The sequence below is a fragment of the Asparagus officinalis genome, chromosome 8 (assembly GCF_001876935.1).
Source record: "Asparagus officinalis chromosome 8, Aspof.V1, whole genome shotgun sequence".
Classification (NCBI taxonomy): Eukaryota; Viridiplantae; Streptophyta; class Magnoliopsida; order Asparagales; family Asparagaceae; genus Asparagus; species Asparagus officinalis.
The window spans coordinates 106,450,128-106,476,238 of NC_033801.1; the positions used below are offsets into that span (position 1 = coordinate 106,450,128).

Genomic DNA, 26,111 nt, shown 5'->3' on the forward strand with positions numbered 1-26,111 from the left:
GATACAGTGTTACCATCCTCTTCTACAGTTATATCTGAAGAAGAAAATACGTCTAATATAGACAGTTCTGACGATATATCGTCAACAGAAATTTTTGCTGTAGAAAATAATTTTACAGAGATTAACAAGCTTAAAAGCCATCCAAAGAAAAGACTGGAAAGGTACTATTATAAAAGACCAACTCCAGCAGATGTTCTTTTTGAAGAAAATGATGCCTATCTACAGGCTGATTATAATGGTAGAAATATCTACGAATGGAATATAGATGGGTTATCTGACACCCAGATTAATTCGACTATACATAGAATGCTAATGTATGGTACCAATGGCAAACAAAATGGTAATAATGAACGTATGATAGCCTCTTTTATAACCTGTGGCTTTACTGGTATCCTTAAAGGATGGTGGGACAATTATCTGTCTGCAGATGCTCGAAATGAGATATTAGGAGCAACAAAAATAGAAAATGGTATACAGCAAGAAGATGCTGTTTATACGTTAATGTTAGCAATAGCACACCATTTTACTGGTGCTTACCTTGATGAAGGTGAAAGAATCAGGACCTTATTACAAAATTTTAGATGTCCTTCTTTAACTCATTTTCGGTGGTATAAAGACACCTATCTAAGTAGAGTTATGTCTCTAGCTGATGCTAATAGCTCACATTGGAAAGCCAAATTCATAGATGGCTTGCCGACTTTATTTGCTGAAAAAGTTCGAAATAAAATTCGAGCAGAATATGGAGGATATATTCCTTACGACAACCTATCATATGGGTATTTGTCAAACGCCTGTATAAAAGAAGGCTTAGCTTTATGCAATGATTTAAAGCTTAAAAATCAACTAAAGTCTCAAAGACTTACTAAAAGAAAAGAGTTGGGAGAATTCTGTGAACAATTTGCTTATGATCAACCTTATAAGGTTGAAAAAGAGACTATACCTAATAAAGGAAAAACTAAAAAATTCTTTAAAAGAAAAAAGAAAATTTTTAAAGAAAAAGAACGAGAAAAGCCTCATAAGGCTAAAAAGAAAATTAAACAAGAAAGAAAAGAAATTCATTGTTATAAATGTGGCCGTATAGGGCATTATGCCAATCGCTGTTATATTAAAAAGAAAATAGATGCGATTGAAGATGAAGGTCTTAAAAAGACTTTATCTAATATTTTAATCAATAATGATTCAGAAGACGAATCATATTCGTCCACTTCAGATTCAGAATCTGAAAATAAAAACTGTAAATGTGCAATTAATAATTGCAACGATGAAACAAATTATTGGAAATCTATTGTCCAAATGAATGGACTATCAATCAATATGATTAAATCTAAAGATAAAGAACTTTTATCACAAGTTCTCTCCGCTGATATTTCTTCTACTTTAAAAGAAGAATTATTAAAAAATTTGTCTAATAAAGACAAAAATCCTCAAATAGACAATGTGTTTAAATTTTCAGAAGTACAAAAAAGAAGGCAAAATATTGCTCATACTTCAAAAGATATATCTTTATCATCTCTTAATAAAGAGATACAAGAATTAAAGATAGAAGTTAAAAAATTAAAACAAGCAAATAAATATATTCTCGCTAGATTTGATGAAGGTCATGAACTTGTTCAAAATAGCGAACAAGAGGAGCAAGAGCCTATTGAAACTAATGAAGCCAATGCTCTTTGCAAATATTGCAACAAGTTACCTCTCAAAAGTGGTATATAAATATCAACTTAATAGTTGAAGATCAATTTTACATACCAGATCTTATAGCTCTGGTTGATAGTGGTGCTGATTTAAATTGCATCAACGAAGGAATAATTCCTTCCAAGTTCTTTGAAAAAACTACTCAAACACTAAGTAGTGCAAATGGAAATCAACTAGAGGTAAAATATAAATTACCTAATGCACAAATATGTGTGCAAGGGACTTGTATACCAACTCCCTGTATATTGGTAAAAAATTTATCCCAACATATAATTCTTGGGACTCCATTTTTACATACTATTATGCCTATCCATAAGATAGATACAAATGGCATTCGTGCTACTTTTCAAGAAAAAGAAATTTTACTTGAGTTTATTACAGAACCTCAAACTAAAATGTTAAATGAGGTTAAAAATATTATGCTTAAAGAAAATCAGATAAATTTTCTTAAAGAAGAATTAGTATTTTTCAAGTTGAAGAACAAATTAAAAAACACAAAGACTTAATAAGTCAAATTGAAAATAAATTCAAACTCACTGTATGCAGTGATGTTCCAAATGCTTTTTGGAATAGGAAACAACATATTGTTTCTTTACCCTATATAGAGGGATTTAACGAGAAAAATATTCCAACAAAATCTCGTCCTTGCCAAATGAATCAAGAATATCTTGATTTATGCAAAAAAGAAATACAAACTCTTATAGAGAAAAATTTAATAAGGAAAATCAAGAATATCTTGACTTATGTAAAAAAGAAATACAAACTCTTATAGAAAAAAATTTAATAAGGAAATCATACTCTCCTTGGAGTTGTACAGCATTCTATGTTAACAATGCTGCTGAAAGAGAAAGAGGTGTTCCTAGATTAGTAATCAATTACAAACCTCTAAATTCTGTCCTTAAATGGATAAGATATCCAATTCCTAATAAAAGGGATTTATTGAATCGCATTACTAATGCAAAAATATTTTCTAAGTTTGATTTAAAATCAGGCTACTGGCAAATCCAGATAGAAGAAAAAGACAAGTATAAGACTGCTTTTGTTGTCCCATTTGGACACTATGAATGGAATGTTATGCCATTTGGGCTTAAAAACGCCCCTTCTGAATTTCAAAATATTATGAATGATATTTTTATTCCTTATACGGATTTTATTTTATCTTATATAGATGATATTTTGATCTTTTCTAATAATTTTGATCAACATGTTAAACATTTAGAGACTTTTAGATCTCTAGCCATAAAAAATGGGTTAGCTATATCTGCCCCAAAAATGAAATTATTTCAAACTCAGATTAGATTTCTGGGTCATAATATTAACAAAGGAACAACTATTCCTATTGATAGAAGTATTGAGTTTGCGTCAAAATTCCCAGATGAAATAACTGATATAAAACAGTTACAAAGATTTTTGGGAGCTTTAAATTATGTAGCTGATTATTACAAAGATCTAGCAAAAGATACTGTCCTTTTATATGATAGGCTTAAAAAGAATGCTAAGCCATGGACACAGCAACATACTGCTGCGGTAAGAAAAATTAAACTTAAAGTTAAAAATTTACCTTGTATTCATCTTGCAAATATTCACTGGTTCAAAATAGTTGAAACAGATGCTTCTAATATTGGTTATGGTGGAATCTTAAAACAAGTTGATCCCCAAACTAAAAAAGAACAATTAGTTCGTTTTACCTCTGGTAAATGGGATAAAGCCCAGTTTAACTATTCTACAATTAAAAAAGAAATGTTATCTATCTTAAAATGTTTCTCTAAATTTAGAGACGATATTCTTAATCAAGAATTTTTACTACGAATAGATTGTAGTTCTGCTAAAAGCATTATTGAAAAAGATGTTAAAAATCTTGTCTCTAAGCAAATATTTGCTAGATGGCAAGCAGAATTAGCAATGTATCAATTTAAAATTGAATATATTAAAGGTGACTCTAATCATCTTCCAGATTTTCTAACTCGTGAATTTTTACAGGGTACAAATGAGACGGAGTAATCCCTCCTTTTCAGGGAGGGGGAGAGGAGGCAGCAGCAGCAGGAAATAAAATTAAGCAGGAAATAAAAAAGAGAAAAAACTTACAATATGCGCCCGCCAATAGATAAGATTATATCTTTATTATGATCCACAATATATTACAAGAGATAAGGCTGCCATTTTAGTCATAGGATTATCTTTTTTAACTTCTTGAGTCATATTTGACTCTAACAGAGTTTTATTTCTCTGGATAATTTCCTCTAATTCTTTAACTTTGGTCTCGAGACAGATCCCATTCCACCATCTGCATTGGTATGTTCTTTTAAGAATAGGAATATGTGATGGGGTCCAGTCACATATAAGCGACCAATTCCAAATCCAAGGAATTTCTACTTCTGCAAAGAAGTGTGCGAAGCACATGCCATCTATGAGCTGGCTTTCATCCATTCTTGATAATTTTGGATGACTGTCGACCCATGAAGAATATAACTTCAGAAGGGTTCGGGAATAATTGCAATTTCAATTCCATATGTTTCCCACCATTTATAAAACCAATTAGGAACTCCCTTTTGAAGGGCTTCAGGACATAGCTTGATAAGCCATGTATGCTTTTGTTTTGGGTTCTGATATAAGAACAGATCAAAGAAAGCTTGTTTATAGTCCCAATAGTTGAATTTGTAAACTTCTTTTGTAGCTTGAACTCTTACCAACGGTAATTCTTCATTGGGGTTTATAGCCCAATTGCGAGGAAGTATAACTTCTCTGATAACACATTTGCTATAAGCAGGAGGGACAGAACGATTATCTGTACTCCAGAAATGAACTATTTCCATTCCCTTTTGACTTAATAAAGTCCTTATCCATGCTCTTGATTCCAGCGAAAAAGTAGGATAGTAGGTATCGTGAAGATATCTCTGTCTAATTGTTTCTGGTTCTTGCATTAAAGCAATATCTTCGGGTTCTAAATATAGAACTATATCGGTATGAGATTTGTCAAACCATTGAGTTTCCTCTTTTACTATATTAGTAAAAGGTTCAGGAGTATTTTCCTGGTCTACGATATCTCGTACACCTTTATAAAAGGCTTTAGTATGTGACGAATTATGCTTCTTTGTAATAGTACGCCAAGATGTTGGCTGTTGAGATGGAGTATGACTCCTATTTGATATGGCTTCTTGACCTATAAGGTCAAAAGTAGATGAACTTGGGCTGATGCCTTTTGGTAGGATAACATCGACAAATAAAACTGAAAACTAGGATAAATGGACTAATTTGATCTGGTACTTTATTTATTATGATATCTGGGTAACATGTAGAGAAAAATTAATTATCACACAAACTCAGGCTGATTGCTTCAGCTAATTCAACTTCTACACCTCGATATCATTTACTAATGATTTATGTATTTTTATCTCAGCTTTAGAATATATATTATATCAGATCATACTTATACTTCTTATAAAAGTGCGTGTTTGGGAGAAACTTTTCATAGTCAACATTACCTTGAATACTTTTAGATATGAGGGATTTAGTTCCAAACATTAAACTTATTTAGGATTTAGTGCAATTTATCCATATATTAATGTCGAAGGTTTTCTGAAATTGCAAAAGTTTGAAAAATCTAAGCATTGAAAAAAAAGACTATTAACATTCTAAAGTTATAAATGACCCCAAAAAGAATTGTAAATAACTCCTAAAAAAATCTAAAAAGTACACAACCCCCTTTAAAATTTGAAAATTATAAATAACCACCCAAAAATTTAAAATTTCAAACAAACACATTAAAAAATTGAGAATTACAAAAAAGTCCACAAAGTAAAAATTTACAAATGACACCCTAAAAATTTTAAAATCGCAATCCCTAAAAATATGAAAAATCATAAACATACCCTTTAAATTAGAAAATTACACAGAAATCTCAGGAAAATTACAAAAAATCCCAAAAAATATAAAAAGTACAACCGACCCTCCCCCTCCACCCCCGCCAACAAAAAAAAAAAAATCTAAACTTAGAAACAAAATCCATTAAAATCGAAAAATTACAATCAACCTCTTGAAATTCCTCATACTTAAAAACATTTAGTATTTTAGGTTTTTCACCAAAAAATATTGGGGATAAATGAAAAAAATGTAAAGATTATTAGGTTAATGGGGCGTATTTTGGTAATTTGACTATATATGAACTAATGATGTTGATTTTGAGGATTATTTGTCAAAATTTTTTGGGGATTTAGCGAGAGTTTTAAAGATATTGAGGATTTAGTTCTAAGCACCAAACTTATTGCAAGTTTAGTGATTTGGGTTTTTTTTCAATATGACCCCCCCCCCCCCCCACCACAAAAAAAAAAAAAAACAAAAACAAATTGAAGGTATTTTTAAAATTTCCCCCAAACCATGATAATTGTAAATTCGCCTTTAAAATTGTTTTATTCCCTCAACTTTACTCATCACTATAACTTTAGTAATAAAAAAAACCTTTGCAGGCACGAGCATAATGCTTGTATAATTTAGCTAGAAAGTGATAACTTCTTTGAAAGAAGATATTTTTCTTTTCCTTAAGCAATCTTGTTCTAAGTTTGAATATCAATATGCTTCCATGGATTGTCTTTATGTGGTGTTTAAGATATAATATCAGAAAACCCCTTTGATTATAGTGATGATCAGATTCCCCTCTTTAACTTATTGGGATTTAGTTTCAAGCACCAAACATATTAGAGATTTAATGAAATTTACCTATATTTTAACTTTGAATTTTTAATATGTACCCTCGAAATTGTAGGAAATTTTAAATTTACTCCCAAATCATGATAATTGTATATTTGCCTCTAAATCCCTCAACTTTACTCATTACTGTAACTCCAGTGAAAGAAAAAAACCTACCCGTGCAGACACAGGTATAACTTGTATAATTTAGCTAGAAACTGATAATTTCTTCAAAGTAGTTATATCTCTTTTCCCTAACAAAACTTATCCTAAATTTAAATATTGGTATGGTTTCATGGATTGCCTTTACGTGAAAAAGTTTTTTTATGACTAGAAAAGAGTAGTTTGGAAAGTAAAAACTTAGATATTTAGGCTTTTAAAATGTTCAATAGATATATTAATTAAAAATAATTATGTGTGTAAAATTAATAAAAAAAAAACTCTTAATTTGCAACAAAATTTTAGTTTAATGCATTCTGTTTTAAACATTTTATCTTTCCAATATTGTACTTTGTAAACAAGCACAAAAAGAGGTATAAATTAGATTTAGCCACACATTTACTTTTTCCTGATGTTTTGTTTATGAGATGTTCAATATATATCATTTCAAAAGATTTAGGGTCTTTATCACTTGTAATTATTTTGACAGACTTGAATTAGAATAACCCCATCACATCAGAATATGAATAGGCACTGGGTATTAAAAAATGGAGATAGTCTTGATAGAAGGTTTAGCTAAGGCAGTTAAGCAAAAAAGTTATAAATTGCAAGAATAATCTAATGAGATGGAGAATGTCATTTAAATAAAGGGGAGCATGATACTTATTAAAAATTAAATTTAAAGATATGAGCATATCTCCAATTACGTGAAATAGTCAAAGTTAGCTATACAGCAATTTTATGTTTGAAAAAAATAGCAAGCCACTCTATTAAAAAAATGTACATACTATCGTTAAATATATCAATTTGTTATTTAACAGCTTGCTAACTTTAACAATCCAGAACATAGACAAATAGAATATAAATATATTATCTTGAAAAAATTCCCATAATTAAATTCCATGCTTATTGGTATGTGATTTTCGTGATTTTCTTTAGACTATATTAGCCTCATGGGGCATCACATCGAAGATGAATTATTAGATAATCAAATTGTGAAGGTTATACAATTAGGATATTATAATGTGAATTTGTGCAAAGTATAAGATGAGAAAATAGGATTGCAATGAGAATCAAATTATTTGTATAAAAATTGTATTGTTTCATAAAAGGATTTTGACCTTCATGTACTATTTGTCGTAAATTATGCTCAGTGTGAATTGAGTATGTATTTTTTTTACTTTGGTCATGATAATTTTAATACTTTTGGTTAACTATATAGGTTATAGATAATAAATCATTCCACTTTTTCACATGGAAATAAAAAAAATATTTCACAATCAAGTTAAGTAAGAAAATAGACTAAAAAGTGCTATAATGATATTTAACCACAAGCAATGCAAATATGGTATCTGAATATATACTCTTTATAAAAGTGCGAGTCTAGAAAAAATACTTGACAATATTACCCTAAACTCTTTTAAATATTACATTTCCATTCAAATCTGTCATCAACTATAAATATCCTAATTATCCAAAAATATATTAAATATTTAACTTAATCCTAATCCCACATGAACATCAAATCTATCCTTAACTTCAACTATCCTAATTATTCTAAAAATTTAATAAAAAATTAACTTAATCTTAATACCATCTGAAATCCTATATATCTCTATCCAAATTATACATGAAATCAATTATACTTCTAAACCTACATCCTGATTTTTCAAGCCTTAAACTATGAAAATTACAAAAAAAAAAACACTCTCAAATCCCAAAAAAATTACATAAACACCTAAAAATTTGAAATTTACAAAAAACAACAAAAGTTTTAAAATTCCAAAAATACCCTTGATCATCATATTTTATTATATTTTTATACTCTCATTATTATTTGAATAAATATCTTTTAATAGAGTGTTTTTACCTTAATTTACAGGTTAATGGAGAACTAATGAATAGGCTAAAAAACTCAAATTCTCTCATTTTTTGCACTTTTTATTAAAGCCCATATTGAAGATCAAAGATCAAGCCCAAAATCCAAGAGATCAAGAAAAGATCGAGTCAACAAGTCAATAAAAGAATTAACTCTGTTAGGAACCAATCGACTAACCAACCGATTGGCTAACTGATTGGCCAACCGATTGGTTCGTAACAGAAACAGTAAATGGTTGAGATTTATTTCTTAGAGCCCAATGTTAATCCAATGGTTCTTATTAATTGCAGTAGGTTATTAATAGGAGTGGAGAGTGAAGAGTTTGAGTGTGAATTTTTTTATGAAAGCTCTATTTGTAGATGAGGGTTACTCTTAATTGAGAGGATGTTCCAAAGTTGTGAACTTTTATTTGCAATAAATAAAATTTGTTTCCTTCTTTTCAATTTATTTGTTCTTCTTTGTTGATAAAAATAAAGATTTGCCTTCAGGGGACAAACCTCTTGCAATTTGAGTTTTTATTTTCCTATTTTATTTTTATTTTAGAATTTCATATTTTAGGATTTTTATTTCTTATTTTTATTGCATTTCGGTAGATTAGATTTATTTTATGTTTGTAGTGTAGATTTACTTCATACTTGGTACAGTAGATTTATATTCTTGCCCTTTTTATTACTTTTATATTTTTGTTATTTTTCTTGCCTTGTAGTGTAATTTTCATTTCATTGTTCTTCTTTTATGCTCTTTATTTTCTGTTTGTTCTCAATATGTGCAACTAAATTCTTTAGGAGATTTAGGATCGCATGAAACTAGTTTAATATCTTTTATGATTTGTGGATTGCTCACATTGTACTCAAAATAATTATGCTAGGATAATTAACTAGAGAAGTAATTGGTAGAAGAAGAACTTGATAATCTTTGCTTATCTTTAGTGGTTTGATAGGTTATGCATATGAAATCTAAAATTACTATCTAGTTGCTTGTTCTTTTCATGAATGATGATTTTTCTTGGATTACAATTTAATAGGCTATACTTTCCTTAAGTGTGGTATGTGTTGGATGCTTTGTTCATGAAAAGGCAATTTTGCCTTTGTGAATAGTCCCACATTGGAAAATGAGATGAATAGTAAATGGTATATAATGGTTTTCTCCTTATTGGGCTTTGAATAGTATTTTGGGTTTTGTGGGCTTTGCATTTCTACCACACACGCGCGCGCGCGCACGCCCCGCCCCGCAGCGCGCCACGCCGCACCGCACACACACACCTTTTTGTTTCTCAAGCTTTTATTTTGCACGTTTTACACGTTCTGTAACGGCTGCATGCGGGTAACAGAAGCAAGATTCATGCGTAACGGTCCCTTGGATTCAGCGGGGGTTACACCTCTCCTCACCTATATAAGCAGGCTTGGAGCGCATTCAGAAGTACACCAACGAAGAGAAAAACATCTTCTAAGCTCTCTTCTTTCTCTACTCTTATTCCTCAAAGAAATTTCGGCTACATATTTGTATTAATTTTTTGGGCAACCGTTTTCGTCTGAGCATAAGCTCTGTGACTCACGCCCGAGTATAGAGGCCGGCTGATTCTGGGGGTTTTTACCGCTAGGGGAGAGGGGACAAATTGCGCCAGGGCGATAGGCGGGTCCTTAATCTTCTAGGGCAGTGATATCACGACTGCTCCCGATCAGGCCTGAATTTTCTAACTCTTTAATTTGTTTTATATTATTATATTCCTATTTTGACAGCAATCTAGAAGATTAATTAAAAATTCTTGCTGTTAAGTTAATTAGTAAATAAAAAATAAAAAAATTACTGTTCATCGGGATTACTGTTCACCCGAATCTTCATTGTAATTACTTGTTGTATTAGTTAATTGTTTTAATTTGTGGCATCTAAATTAGTTTTAAAAGATATTATATTTATTTCTTTGCTGCTTCTGTACTCAATTTCTACACCTGTCACTTTTCATATATATATAGTAAAGAAACAAAAAATCTTTAAGTGAACCGGTTCAAGTTTTCTTGGATTAGTTGGTGTCTAAGGAAAGGTTTAAGGGTTGCGTAAAGCGCTCTGCAAGAAACGAGGTACTTAATCGATCATTGATCAACCTCTAGTACTATCCTTACCTGGCCAAACTACCCGAGTAAAACTTTTATCTTTTCACTTTCAGAGTTTTTGATTTAAAGCAGGTTTAATTAAGTTTCTGGTCTAGTAATACTGACAAAATCCTTTTTTATATAACATTACATCTACCTAGACTGGTAAACTTGAATTGGACTTATGGGAATTCCTGATCATTCAAAATGTGTCAAACCTGATAAGTTCACCGGTGTTAACTATAAACGGTGGGCTAATCAGATGAAATACTGGCTCACTACCTTAGGTCTTTTATCTGCTATTGACACTTCTGAGTCATCTACTAGTGGTTCTCAACATTTGACTCCTGATCCTGCTCAACCTGCTCCTTCCACTTCTGGTTCTGGTGCTAGCTCCTTTTTAGCTCTATGAAACCAGAAGAAATCAACTATCATTGTTGTCATAGGATCCTTAGTGCACTTGCGGACAACCTTTATGACATATATTATGAGTTCAAAAGTGCAAAAGAACTATGGAATGCTCTTGAAGCAGAATATGGCTATGATGATGCCGGAATTCTACGTTTCACCTCCTCCTCCTTCAATAAGTTCATGATGGTTGATGACAAGCCCATTAATGAACAAATTCATGAATTCCTAGATTTCCTCCGTCATCTCCAATCAAAAGGAAACACTTTTACTGACGATTATAAAGTTTCCTGTTTGATTGATAAACTTCCTCCCTCCTGGTCTAGATTTGCTGGAGATCTCCGACACAAGCAAGGAGATCTAACCTTAACTGAAGCCCTCAAGGCTATTCGTATTGAAGACCAGCATAGGCAAAATTCCAATACCAAGAATGAAACAAAAGCTAAAGTAAACTTGGTAGAGGATAAGCCTAAATCTAAGAATTTCAAACCCAAAGGGAAGAAATTCAAGAAAAATCAACAATCTTTCAACAAATCTTTCAACAAATCCTCCTTCAAACCAAATCCCAATTCTTCCAGCCATAAGTCTGATGAGAAGTTCTGCTTTGTCTGTGGTAGAACCAACCACATGGCTCACAACTGTTTCTTTCGGAAGAAGGAACCGGCCAAACCTGCCCCTAAAGGAAATGGATCCAACAAAGTTAATATGATTGAAATGAATCCAACCTCCTTCAGGTTAGCCTCTTCATCTCATCTTGTAAATTCTCTAACTTCTTCCACTGATTGGTATTTGGATTCCGGAGCAAATATCCACGTCTGTAATGACCGCTCTTGGTTTTCAAATTATCAGGAATCACGTGGAGGAAGCATAAGCTTAGCAGATGACTCCACTAAATCAATAATAGGAAGTGAAAGTATAGAGCTTTCCATGACTTCTGGAAAATCTCTTCATCTGCAAGGTGTTTATCATGTTCCTTCTCTCCGTCGCAATCTGATTAGTGAATCTCTTCTTCTTAGAGCTGGTTATAGGATTGTAAAAGAATCCAATAAATTTGTGATTACAAAGAGTAATGTTTTCATAGGAAAAGGTTTTATCTGTAATGGCCTTTTCAAACTCAATGTAATCAATTCCAGTTCTAATGAAATTTCTGAGTCTTCTGTTATTCAAATTGTTGAGTCTTGTGATGTTTGGCATGGACGACTTGGACATGTTAATTTCCAAACCTTGCAGAGAATGAGTAAATTAAACCTCATTCCTAAATCTTCTCATGATCCCTCATCTAAATGTGAAATCTGTGTTCAAGGGAAACACACTAAAAAACCCTTCAAGTCTATAACTAGAAACTCTGAACCCCTCGAATTAATTCATAGTGATGTGTGTGACTCTAACCGAGTTCTCACCCGAGGGGGTAGGAGATATTTTGTGACTTTTATAGACGATCACTCCAGATATTGTTACACCTATCTTCTCAAAACTAAAGATGAAGTCTTAGATAGGTTTAAGGTGTTCAAAGCTGAATCTGAGAACCAACTTGACAGGAAGATCAAGATTCTAAGATCTGATCGTGGGGGGGAGTATACCTCAAATCATATGACTGAATATTGCCAAGAACACGGTATTATTCATGAGGTTACTGCTCCCTATACACCACAGTCTAACGGGGTAGCTGAACGAAAGAATAGAACCCTAATGGACATGGTGAACTGTATGTTACTCAGTTCAGGAGCACCTGAAAATCTCTGGGGTGAAGCTCTTCTTTCTGCTTGCTTCATTCTCAATAGGATTCCCCAGAAATATTCCGATACAACTCCTTATGAATATTGGAAGGGGAGATCTCCTAATCTAAATTTCTTCCGGGTTTGGGGTTGCTTGGCTAAAGTAGCTATTCCCGAACCTAAGAAGAGAAAAATTGGTTCTAAGACTGTAGATGCTGCTTTTATTGGATATGCACTTGATAGCAATGTTAACAGATTTTTAGTCATCAAATCTGAAATCAGTGACATATCCAACAATACCATCATTGAAGCAAGAGATGCAGTCTACTTTGAAAACATCTTTCCTTTCAAATCTAAAATCTCAGAAAATCCCAGATCATCCATTCCTTCTGATCTTCCATCTTCCAGTTCTTTTCAACCTCTTGATATTGAACCTCGAAGAAGCAAAAGAGGTAGAATCGAAAAGAATTTTGGAGAAGACTTCCTTACCTTTCTTGTTGAAGGTGATCCAAGCTCATTCCAAGAAGCAATGGATTCACCTGAATCTCCTTTCTGGAAAGAAGCCATTGATAATGAAATTAAATCTATCATGGAAAACCATACTTGGATACTCACCGACTTACCTCCAGGTTGTAAACCTATTGGTTGTAAGTGGATATTCAAGAAGAAACTCAGAGCTGATGGTTCCATAGATAAATTTAAAGCTAGATTAGTAGCTAAAGGCTTTACTCAACAAAAGGGCATTGATTATTTTGATACATATTCTCCTGTAGCCCGAATATCAACTATCCGAGTATTACTAGCCTTTGCTGCTATCCATAAGCTTATCATACATCAGATGGATGTCAAGACTGCTTTCCTGAATGGTGATTTAGATGAAGAAATCTATATGCACCAACCTGAAGGCCTCATTGCCAAGGGTCAGGAAAACAAAGTCTGTAAGCTTGTTAAATCTTTGTATGGTCTTAAACAAGCTCCTAAACAATGGCACCAGAAATTTGACAACGTCATTGCACAATATGGCTTCACTGTGAATGAATACGATAAATGTGTCTATTCTAAAGTGATAAACAATGACTATGTCATTCTCTGTCTCTATGTTGATGATATCCTTATCTTTGGAACAACACTTGAATTAATTTCAAAGGTAAAGGATTATCTTTCCAAAAAATTTTGATATGAAAGACTTAGGTCTTGCAGACATGATACTTGGAATGAAAATCTCTAGAGACACTAGAGGAATATCTTTGAGTCTTTCCCATAGCATTGATAAAATGCTAATCAAATTCAACTTTCATAACTCTAAACCTGTTTCCACACCTTATGATTCTTCTATACCTTTGAAGAAGAATGAAGGTGAACCTGTCTCCCAACTAAAATATTCTCAGATGATTGGATCTCTTCTTTACATATCCAACCGAACCAGACCTGATATAGCTTATGCTGTAGGGAGACTGAGTCGGTATACTAGCAACCCTAGCAAAGATCATTGGTCTGCCTTAGAAAGAGTATTCAAATATCTAAAAGGCACAATTGACTATTGCTTGACTTACACTGGTTACCCTGATGCTATAGAAGGGTATAGTGACGCCAATTGGGTCACGGATTCCAACAGTGTAAAGTCTACATCTGGATATGTATTTCTTTTTGGTGGTGCTGCTGTATCCTGGAAATCATGTAAGCAAACAATAATTGCCAGGAGCACCATGGAATCTGAGCTAATTGCTCTTGATACTACTTGCACAGAAGCCGAATGGTTAAAAGATCTTCTATCTGAACTTCCTTTGGTCCCTAAACCCTCTCCTCCTATTTCCATTCACTCTGATTCTAGATCTACCATAGAGCTTCTAAAGCAAGTACATGTAAATAAAAAACATAACAGACATATTCAAATAAGATATAAGTCTGTACAACGCCTATTAGGCAAAGTTGTGATCTTGGACTTTGTAAAGTCTGAGAAAAATCTTGCTGACCCTTTGACTAAGGGATTATCCAGGAGTGTGGTTCTGGATTCATCGAGGGAGATGGGGTTAAGCCCATAAATGAGGTCACTGACAGCGGCAACCCAACCCTTATTTGGAGACGTAGTCCCAATGTCGGTTCAATGTGGTAGAAACAAGCTGGACAAGTGACTCTCGTGTGGAGCATCGACCTAGATATATTTATATATCATTATGTAGCATTTGCTACTACCCCTTCTCTATGGTGACGATGCTCTTATGATACAGCTGGCTAGGCTGAGTTTTACTCTTAATAAGTCCAACGCGTGTATTGTGGGGGGTATTAAATAAACAGCTGTAGTACCCTTTGAGGACTTACCTACGTGAGAGGAACCGTGATGGCCGCGGTTGGGGGGGACAGGGCTGACCCCTAGAAACTCTCATGAGTCGGTTTTTTGTGAGCATGGCCTTTAACGCTCAACCCGCTTTGCTCAATAGATGAAGCGTATTGTGTGTGTTTTCATCAATACCTGATTAAAGGGAGATATACTCACAAAGGTGATCCCGAACAACAAGTTCGATCATTGTAGAAGCTGTTGGAAGCTTTGTTCATGAAAAGGCAATTTTGCCTTTGTGAATAGTCTCACATTAGAAAATGAGATAAATTTTGCTTCCCAAGCTTTTATTTTTGCACGTTTTACACGTTCTGTAACGACTGCATCCGCGTAACGGAAGCAAGATTCGTGCGTAACGGTCCCTTGGATTCAGCGGGGGTTACACCTCTCCTCACCTATATAAGCAGGCTTGGAGCTCATTCAGAAGTACACCAACGAAGAGAAAAACATCTTCTAAGCTCTCTTCTTTCTCTACTCTTATTCCTCAAAGAAATTTCGGCTACATATTTGTATTAATTTTTTGGGCAACCGTTTTCGTCTGAGCATAAGCTCTGTGACTCACGCCCGAGTGTAGAGGCCGGCCGATTCCGGGGGTTTTTACCGCTAGGGGAGAGGGGACAAATTGCGCCAGGGCGATAGGCGGGTCCTTTGCAGTGATATCACGACTGCTCCCGATCAGGCCTGAATTTTCTAACTCTTTAATTTGTTTTATATTATTATATTCCTATTTTGACAGCATTATGATAGTCTATGCTTAGTAAATTTAAATTAAAATGTGATAAAAAACGAGTAGTTCATAAAATCCTACTTGAAATTAGTTAGTGGATTAATCTAGATACCTAAGCTGTTCTACTTATTTTTTCCTCAAGTCTTTCATTATTTTGATTTTACTCCACCTCTTGACTTTTCTTTTATTTGATTATCCCTTCTCTTGATTTTCTTTTATGGATTTTCCCTTTTCTCCTTTTTCTTATTTATATTTCTCTTTTTATTTTCGTCTGGTTTTCTTTTTATTGTTATTTTATTTGTCTCGTTCTTTTCCTCTTCTTCACTATTATTTTTATTTTATTTTCATTTTTGTCACAAATAATTCTCTCTACTTCTCTACATACTTTTACTTTCACCCCTTTTTGTCCGCACATTTCCACGACCAGTTTTAGGATTTTTCAAACATACACCCTCCTCTTGGGTTTGACATCTTTCTATACTATAACGTTATAGTTTCTCTTACAACTTTTGCATGTTTATTATGTGAATATCAACCATTAAAATTTTGAATTACAAAAAAGTAATCTAAATCTAAAATTTTAAAATTTACAAGTAACAAACCATGAGATTTAGAAATTACCAACAGCCCCTGAAACATAAAAATTTATAAGAACACCCAAAAGGTTTAAAATTTGCAAAGACACCCTAAAGTTCAAAATTACAAAAAAACCTGAAATTAAAAAACTTACACCCCAAGGAAATTTAAAAAATTACCAATAACCCTTGAGAAATTATAGGTTGCAAAAGACACCCTTAAAATTTTGAAATTTCAAAAAATATCCTAAAACTTTATAATTGCAAAAAACACCCTAAAAATTCAAACTTGCAACAAACACACATTAAACGTAAAAATTAATAGCAACCCCCTAAAACTTTAAAATTACACAAAACACCCTCAACTTTTTAAATTTGGAAAAACACCCTCAACATTTCCAAATTGTAAAAATATCTTGAAATTTCAAAACTTATAATCGGCACACATGAAATCTGGAGAATATCATCAGCCCCCCTGAAAGTAATTTTAACTTTTCAGTGTGTTTTTATCAAAATTTGGTACTTTAGGGTGCTTTCTGTAAATTTTAGATTTTCAGAGGGGCTGATGGTAATATCGTGATTTCATGTGTGACAGTTGTGTGGCTTGATAATTATAAGAGGTGATTTTGAAATTTTAGTAATTTTGTATAACTTGAGAAGAAATTATAAATAGTTTTAGATGTCAAATGGATGGTGTTGAATACTATAATCGTATAAAATCTCTTTTTTAGCTTTCTTAAATTAGAGCAAAGAAATTACTATTCAAGGAAAGTTAATACTATAGAATTTTTTTGAAGCAATCAATGAATCAAGGAGAATGGATAGGAACAAAAGATATTTGAAGCAATGAATATGAAAGGATCTAATGGCTACAGCCATCCAATTCGTAATGATTAATAAACATTTCTCAACATGTTTTATTATTTTAATATCATATAATAGTAATTTGTTTTCATGTTATGAATTTATTTATCTCAAGAAAAATCTTATGAAAATAAAAAATGAGAAATCTTATGAACATTTTCTTCTTTTTTATGTGTTTATTTTTTTTCTATTTGATGTAGGGTTGTGCAATGGGTCGGCCGGTTAGGTTTTTGGTCAAATTTGACCAAACCCAACCGAACTGCCTATCATTGAAAACCGAACCGATCCGATTCAAGTTGGTTTGGTTCAGTTCAAGTTGGTTTGTTCGGTTTTCACTTGGGTGTAACTGTTATATCCAAATTCTATTTCACCTCTAATTTGTTGATGTAGAAAAAAAACTCTTACACTTTAATTTATTAAAATTCATAAACTATCAAACACTACTTAATATTAGATGTAAAAATCAAAATCTTATCTTTTCTGCTCAGCAGAAGCAAGGGTTCTCAGCTACAAATTCTGATCAAGGCTGGACTCTTGTTTCTCATAAGAAGAAAAGGAGACCCATGGATAAGCTTCTCCGTCATCCTTTTCCTGCCGACTATATGGACCCCAAACAACATCGCAGATGTTTTAATTGTGGTGATGAGAGGCACTCAATCAAGTTCTGTCCTAAAGGGGCGTTCATTTGTTTCAAGTGTCACGAAGAAGGACATGTTGCCAAGCAGTGTAGATCACATCTTCGTCCTGTAGAGAAAAAAATCGATCTATCAGATTCGGAAACTATCTTCTCTAATTCTAAGGTATTGGCGTCTTTTGGAATTCTCACTATTACAGAAGGTTCTCCATCCCTAGAATTAATCAAACTCAGGTTGGGTTGGTTTTTTAATTGGCAACGATGGTCAGGCAAAGTTTTTCCTCTTCAAGCTAACAGTTTTTTGATCGAGTTTCCTTCGGTCTTCCAATTATCTGAAGCAGTGGATATAAAAACTATTAATTTTGAGATTTTTAAAGGATGTATTGCACCTTGGAATGAAAACTTTGGTATGAAAACTATAGATTCATCCTTCTACCAGTGGATTAAATTCAAAAATTTACCTCTACAGTTTTGGTCTACAGATATTATTGCAAAGATCGTTGGGACATTTGGTGAAATGATTAAATGTTGTAAAAATATTTCAGAGAAATTAAATGGCCAAGATGTTCGCATTTTGGTTAAAATTAAATCTGCTGATTGTATTCCTCAAACGATCTTATGCTCTTACATGTCTCAAGTAGATTCTTTCACTAGAGAGGTCAAATTAGAAATTAATCCTATTGGAGTTGGCCAACAGGGATCGGATGTCATCGGGAAACATCTATCATCTATGGAGGCACAAGGTGATATTGTGTTGGAGTCACAATGGATTGATCAAGTTAGTGCTCCGGTTAAGTCTACCCCGATCATCGATCAAATTCATCCAAGCAAATTGTTGGCAGAAAAAGGCAAGTGCATTATGGAAAAGCAAAATTTTTTGAATTCAGCAGAATCAAAGGGATTTCATAAAGATTCTCCTTGCAAGGAAAGTTTTCAAAATTTTGAAAACAATAACAAGACTCCAAATTTCACGGATATGGACGTTTTTACAAAAGCTAAAAATCAGGAAGAAAAAATCAGTGACAGCTCAGAATCAATTCCAGATTCTTTTAGAGATTTCCCCTTGGATTTAGTGAAACAAACTTGGAAGGGTCGTTCTTTCTTTATTGAACGGTCAACATGGGAGGCTTTTATTGGCGGGAAGGGAGATTCCTCAAATTCAATTTCAGCCACCGTCTCTTTCCCACAAAAATCTAACCAAACTCCAGCATTACAACCTTCACTTTCTATTCCTCCGGGGTTCTCTCAGAAAGCTGCTTCTTCATCAACATCTCGTTCATCTCGAAAGATAGCTCTCAGCCAGAAACACAGGAGTTTTCTGAAGCTGGCTTCATCTTCAAAAACAGTTGTTCGATCGGTCAAAAAAGGTATGAAGAAAAAACCTACTAACTTGGCCATTAATTCTTTATCAAATGATATCATTGATGATGTTGCTGCTAATTGCGGTGTTAATTTATCTGCTCAATCTGTGGAAGTTTTGAAAGCCAAAGAGGTAGAGAGTAACCAACAGAATTTATAATCTGTTGATTAAGTCTCTATGGGGTTGATGATATTTTCTTTTAATGAGTTTTGCTACATGGAATGTTAGGGGTCTTAATGACCCAATTAAAAGGCATTTGGTTAAGGATTTCCTCTCTCGATCATCTATTGACGTTGTTGGTATTCAGGAAAGCAAATTGTCTAAACCTACAGAAAGGATTCTTAAATCTATAGGTGGTAAGAAGCTAGTTCATTGGTGTTCTTTGGAATCAACAGACACTAGAGGAGGAGTTGTTGTTGGTTGGTCTGATGCATTTTCTTCTATCCAAACATACATTGGAATTTTCTCAGTCTCAGTTATTCTTCTCCACAAACCATCAAATTGGAAATTTGTTTTTTCTTCTGTTTATGCCCCTATTGATAAGGTGGTGGGAGCTTCAAAGAATTCGTACTATCTTACCAGGACCTTGGATTCTTTGTGGGGATTTCAATGCCACTTTAACATCAGATGAACGTAGTGGTAGGAATAGTTCACCTTTGGATATGAACTCTTTCAGAAATTTTGTGTCATCTGCATCTCTTATTGATATTCCTCTTTCTGGAAGAACTTTCACTTGGTCCAATAAGAGACTGAATCCTTCTATGGCCAGGTTAGATAGATTCCTTGTATGTCCAGAATGGGAAAAACATTTTCCCTCATGTTTGCAATTTTCTCCTCCATCTGTGGGTTCAGACCATTGTCCAATTCTTCTTGACACTGGAGGTATCAAGCCAAGTCCTCAATTATTCAGATTTGAAAGAAGTTGGTTTCATAGTCCTGTTTTTATTCCTTACATCTATAGTTGCTGGAAGAATTTTAAATGTCAAGGTAATCCTGTAGATGTTTTTATTTTGAAGCTAAAACTTCTTAAGAAAAGAATTAAGTGGTGGAGAAAATATATCTTGGGATCCATATCCTCTAGAAAACCAGTCTTGTTATCCAGAATACATCAGTTTGATTTGATAGAAGAGCAAAGAAATCTTTCTTATACAGAATTTGAAGAAAGGAAAAATCCTCCTTTCTAATTTCTCATCAATTATTAAGGAAGAGGAGACTTATTGGCATCAAAGATCTAGAGTCCAATGGCTTCAAGAAGGTGATTCCAATACATCTTTTTTCCACAAGACCGCTTCTTTTCACAAAAAATCAAATTACATCTCTCATATTATACATCAGGGCAGAGAGTTAACTGAAGATCATGATATATCCACAGCCTTTTTGGATTACTATTCTAGCCTTTTTGGACAATCCAATAGAAACACTTTTCCTATTGATTGGTCCACTTTATACCCTGATTGTGATTTGAATCTTTCTTCTCTAGATAATCCTTTTTCTGAGGAAGAAATTAAAAAGGCTGTTTTTGATATGAAGCCTAATAAAGCACCTGGTCCAGATGGTTTTTCTATGGTCTTCTACCAAAAATTTTGGGATTTAATCAACACAGATATTGTCAGTCTTATGAATTTCTTTTATCAAGACTCATCTAGTATTCACAGAATAAATAAAGTTTTCATAACTCTAATCCCAAAGACTAAAGATAGCTCCTTGGTGAAGGACTTCAGGCCTATCAGTTTAATAAATTGCCTCTTAAAGATTTTTACTAAAATTTTGGCAACAAGATTAATTCCTTTTATGCCAAAATTAGTTGAATCTACTCAATCTGCTTTTCTGAAGGGCAAATCAACAATGGATTCCATACTTTATGCAAATGAGATGATACACTTCTGTTCTAAGAGAAAAAAAGAGGTGGCTATGTTTAAGATAGACTTTGCCAAAGCTTTTGATTCAATTAATTGGAATTTTCTTATTTCCTTATTAAAGGCAAGGGGTTTTGGTAGAAGATGGTGCATGTGGATACAAGATATTATCTCATCCTCTAGTTGTGCTATATTAGTTAATGGTCATCCAACAAATTTTTTTTCTTGTCAAAAAGGATTAAAACAAGGTGATCCTTTATCACCTTTGCTTTTAAACATTGTAGTGGATGTTCTTGCTAAAATGATCAAAAACAATGTTGAGGAAGGTCTCCTCTCTAATCTTGGAATCAAAGCACCCCTAAATCAATAGAGGTCAATTCAATATGCTGATGACACTTTGCTTTTTGTCAAAAGCAACTCATACAACGTATCTATTCTCAAAACAATCTTGTTTATTTTTGAGGAGATATCTGGCCTTGGTATCAATTACTCAAAATCTTCTTTGATTTATTTCGGCAATATCCAAAACAGAGACATCTCACTAGCTGCCAAGCTTAACTGTAAAGTGGAAAAACTTCCTATTAAATACCTGGGTCTCCCTATGAAATATGGCAAATTATCAAAGACTGATTGGCAACCTCTACTAGACACCATGCACAAGAAACTTTCCACATGGAAGAAAAATTATTTATCTTTTGGCGGAAGACTGGTACTCCTAAACTCAGTTCTCTCTTCAATCCCATTATACTTCATGTCTTTCTACAAATTGCCTATTTGGTTGATCAAAGAGATAGATAAGATTAGAAAGAACTTTCTCTGGAATGGAACTGCAGATTCCAATGCCTTCAAATGTAAAGTAAACTGGAAAAAAGTTTGTATGAGTAAATATGAGGGTGGCTTAGGAGTTAAAGATTTGAATATCTTTAATTCTTCTCTTCTAGCCAAATGGCTTTGGCATTGTTTGGACATCAATTCTACTACTGGCTTTTTCCTTAGACAAATTTATTGTAAAAGGAACCTGAACATTCAGACTTTGAGGTCAAATACTTCACATTCATCTTTTTGGAATGCAATCATATCTCATAATGATGTTTTTTTCCAAAATATTATATGGAAACTAGGCTCTGGCAACATAATCAGATTTTGGGAAGATAAATGGCTTGGAGCTAACTCATTAGCCAGTTTATATCCATCTCTATATAACATGGCATTTTCTATAAATGCTCCCATAAGTAGCCAAGGAAGTTTCCAATCTAATGAATGGCACTGGCATCTTTTGCTTAAGAGAAGCTTAAATCAAGCATCACATTTGGACAGAGTGCAGCTTATGAATATCATTGGAGCTTTTTCTGTCAACAATCAACATGATCAGGCTAGGTGGTCTCTCACTTCTACAGGAGCTTTCACGGTAAAGTCCTTATACATTTTTCTCAATTCTAGAGGAATTCAATCTCCTATTTACAAAGGCATATGGAATCCTCTCCTACCAAGCAAGGTTCAGTTTTTTACTTGGTTATTGTTCAATAACAAATTGCACACTAAGGATGTTCTATCTTTAAAAGGCTGGCAAGGTGATACATTATGCAATTTTTGTGGTTTGGAAGACGAATGTCGTGAACATCTTTTCTTTTCATGCCCTTTATCTTTACAAATATGGAGACATTTTCAAAAGTATGAGCTAAATTTTCAATGGCCACATACTTTCATGGAGCTTCTACAATCTGTAGAACTTTTAAAAGGCATACATGGGCATCTTTGGCGACTCATTTTTTCTGCCACATGCTGGAACATATGGCTTGCAAGGAATAAGCTTATTTTTGATCATACACCTTTCTCATACAAATCCATTATTAATCAAATTATTTCTGGAATTTATGAATGGACAGGAGCAAGAAAAGGTTCTGTGGCTCAACGTTTATCTAAGAGACTAGAACATCATCCAATCAGCAGGGAGAATGTTTAAGAAAGCTTGGAGAATTTGCAGGAAGTTGATTTTGGAGATCTTTTGAAGTATTTTTGAAGTCTTCTTGTATTTTTGTTTTGGAACAGTTATATTTTCTTAGTGTTTTGATTTGTTAGTTTATAGAAAATCTAATTCAAGTAAATATACGTATGGCTGGCTTTGGTTCTTTCTTATATCTGTGTCAACGATGAGTGACGGCAAGGCCCACTCCTCATCTTCATAGATCTCTGAAAGAAGAAAGTTATACGTCCCTATTTAGTTGAATTCTATTTTCTATCTACCAACATTTGGATACATTTCGTATCCTACTTTTGTAACTATAACATCTTTTTTTTTTAATTTTAATGAACGGGGAGCATCCCTTGTTTTTCTGTCAAAAAAAAAAAAAAATCTTATTCCTGCCAAAGCTTACATAATTTTTTTTATAGAAAGCTTACATAAAGAATTAAAGTGCTCTCAATCTGATAGACAAAATAAATAAAAAATATAATAATTTGGATGTTGGATATATTTTCTAAAAAATTATAAGTCTGGTCCAAAGAGAAGTTTGATCCAAAGATTCTCTTACATTACATGTATCAATCAAGGAGAAAAATCAAGAAAATGTTAGAATCAACATTATGATTTAAGTTTCTTACCTCCCAAGTGGGTTGGTCCAAAGTAGAAGAAGTGAATAGATAATAGAGGGAGGTAGAGAGCTAGAGATTATGAAAAGCCTTAGAATTGGAGAGGACACAATTGTTGGGGTATTTTATCGATATTAGGTTGCGTGAGAGAAAAAGATATCAAGCTGTAGCGAAGCAACTCTATATGAACTATAATTGATTGGGTTTAAACGGATGCAGATAGTACTTAGAATGGGTAATACAATTTGGTTGGTTTGGGCGATTTGGGTTGAAAAAACTTCAACCTGATCTGAATCGAGGCATAGTAAAAACAAACCGAACTGTCAAATTTCGGCTAGTTCAGTCGGTTTGTTCGGTTTAAACCGAACTATGCTCACCCCTAATCTGATGTTTATAGTATTTTGTTTTCATGTACATGGAGCATATAAGGTTATTTTTCTATTTTCTTTTTTCTTTGGTCACCTCCATATCTATCTTTTTTAGTATTAGCTTAAATTAAGTCCTTCCATTTGTAATCATGATATCAAGGAGAACATCGAGAATAATATTAAAAAAGAATTCTTTTTATATATATTAAGAAAAGAATTATATTTAAAAATTGAGAAATAGATATCCTGTATGCAATAGTGTGTTTATGGTGCGTTTATGATTGGATTGAATATCCTCAACTAAATTCACATGTGTAGTATCTACTTTTACCATCTAATTTTTAACTTAATTAGTTTCTGCGGGAAAAAAAAATCTTTGTGGCTTCATTCTTTTTTCAAACATATAAGTGATCTCATAATTACTGTAAAACTGATCGGTGTAAAATCTCATTTTTTTTAGTTTGCTCCTTGGTGTCTCTGGATTTTATTGCATAAGCAAATTGATCTAGAAAGCGGAAGCTCTAAGAATCAAAGGTAGATTCACACATTTTAATTTTTTAACCAAGTGATTTACGGCCTCTAGTTTTGAAGCACAATTGAATACGAGATAGATCTTGTTCACATGCTAAGCATGTTAAACTTTGATTTTGAGAAAATAATTGCAATTTATTAAATCATTCCTTGACTTGAAGCCTCAAATCATGATAACTATAATGATAATGACTAAACCATATGTTACTATTGAGTTCAATGTGATTTTCTCCGTTATCTAGCAAATACTCTTGCTTGAAGATTTTTGTATTAAGGAAGATGTGTTTTATTAATTTGTGTACATAATTTTTTAGACAAATTATAAAGTCAATATCAATGATTGTTGCTATATATATAAAAACAAAATCATGTTAATACTTTTAAAGCAGAAGAGCAGGTTCCCATCCCCAGTAGTAGAAAAACCAGATATATAGTAGTTGAGTGCTGAGCAAAAGAGAGCTTACATTCAAAGGGACGCGGATAATAAAAGAAAGTGAAAAAGTAATGACTCTGCAAACAATAGTACAAATAGCACACGGCAACACTATATCTAGAGGACCATGTACCATCCTTACTAGGGGTGCATTTAGTTTGGATACGGTTCGGATATGATGCTTACTATATTCATATCTGCGTACCCATCTCGGATACGGATATGGATACGTATATACCACAGTAAGAAAAATTCATATCCATATCCACTAAAATCGGATACGGTTACAGATATAGATGCAGTTATATAAGCGAATATGCATGTGGATACCAAACGAATATGAGAAAACTACACAGTATTAAGAAAAACATAGTTCATGTGATAAAAAAAGATCGTTAATATGTTCATTATAATAAAAAAGCTAAGATTAGACATCTTGATCATCAAATTAAATTAATCATAAATCCATAATTTAAGAATCAAAACTATTGTAAGAGCATGACTAATATGTATTCAGATATTTTGAATACGGATACAGATATTTCACTACAAAACCTTATCTATAACCATATCCTATCGGTTATAGATTTGAGTAACCATATCCGTATCCTAACGGATACGGTTACATATATTTCCTCGAATATAGATACGGTTTAGCACCCCTAATCCTTATCATTAAATTTTGATTTATAATCTTACATATAGAAGTTTCAAATTAGAAATCATCATGCTACCTATAGAAGCATTGCCCTCGTACAAAGTATACTCGTACTGACCAATGCTCAGATGCAAACAATTTATTACTTACATTGAATCTGTAGGAGCTCACCTCAAGTAAAGAACGTCAAAGTTCATTCTTTTCATCGTGTATTACTAATGTTTGAAGCCTAAAATTTGCTTGGATCAATCAAAAAAAAAAATGTATGTGTGCCTCTATTTTGAATGTACATGAACTCACCTCAGAGAGAGAGAGAGAAAGAGAGAGAGAGAGAGAGAGATTCATGTTAGATCTAAACCGAAACTTGAGATCTAAAACCATATAGTCATGATTAATTCAAAGAGATTAACAAGAATTAAAAGAGCGGAAGCTTATACCTGAATACATAGAAGAAATCTTGATTTGGGTTTCAATGATCTTCTAACCTTAGGGTTTCTCTAAATCCGAATTTCTCTCTCTAGATGGGGGTGAAGAGAATTAGAGAGTGTAACCCTA

At 33.1% G+C, this 26,111-nt stretch overlaps 1 protein-coding gene across 2 annotated transcripts; it reads left to right on the top strand.

Moving 5' to 3' along the window:
• LOC109822964 lies at positions 17,636 to 23,317 on the top strand. 2 transcript variants are annotated; one of them, XM_020389249.1, is made up of 3 exons: positions 17,636 to 17,927; positions 18,459 to 19,128; positions 22,864 to 23,317. In XM_020389249.1, exons 1-3 carry the CDS (start codon positions 17,691 to 17,693, stop codon positions 22,938 to 22,940), a joined length of 984 nt encoding a protein of 327 aa, XP_020244838.1. In that variant the 5' UTR covers positions 17,636 to 17,690; the 3' UTR covers positions 22,941 to 23,317. The 2 variants fall into 2 exon arrangements, with proteins under 2 accessions (XP_020244838.1, XP_020244837.1); XM_020389248.1 differs by having other exon boundaries at positions 17,636 to 19,128.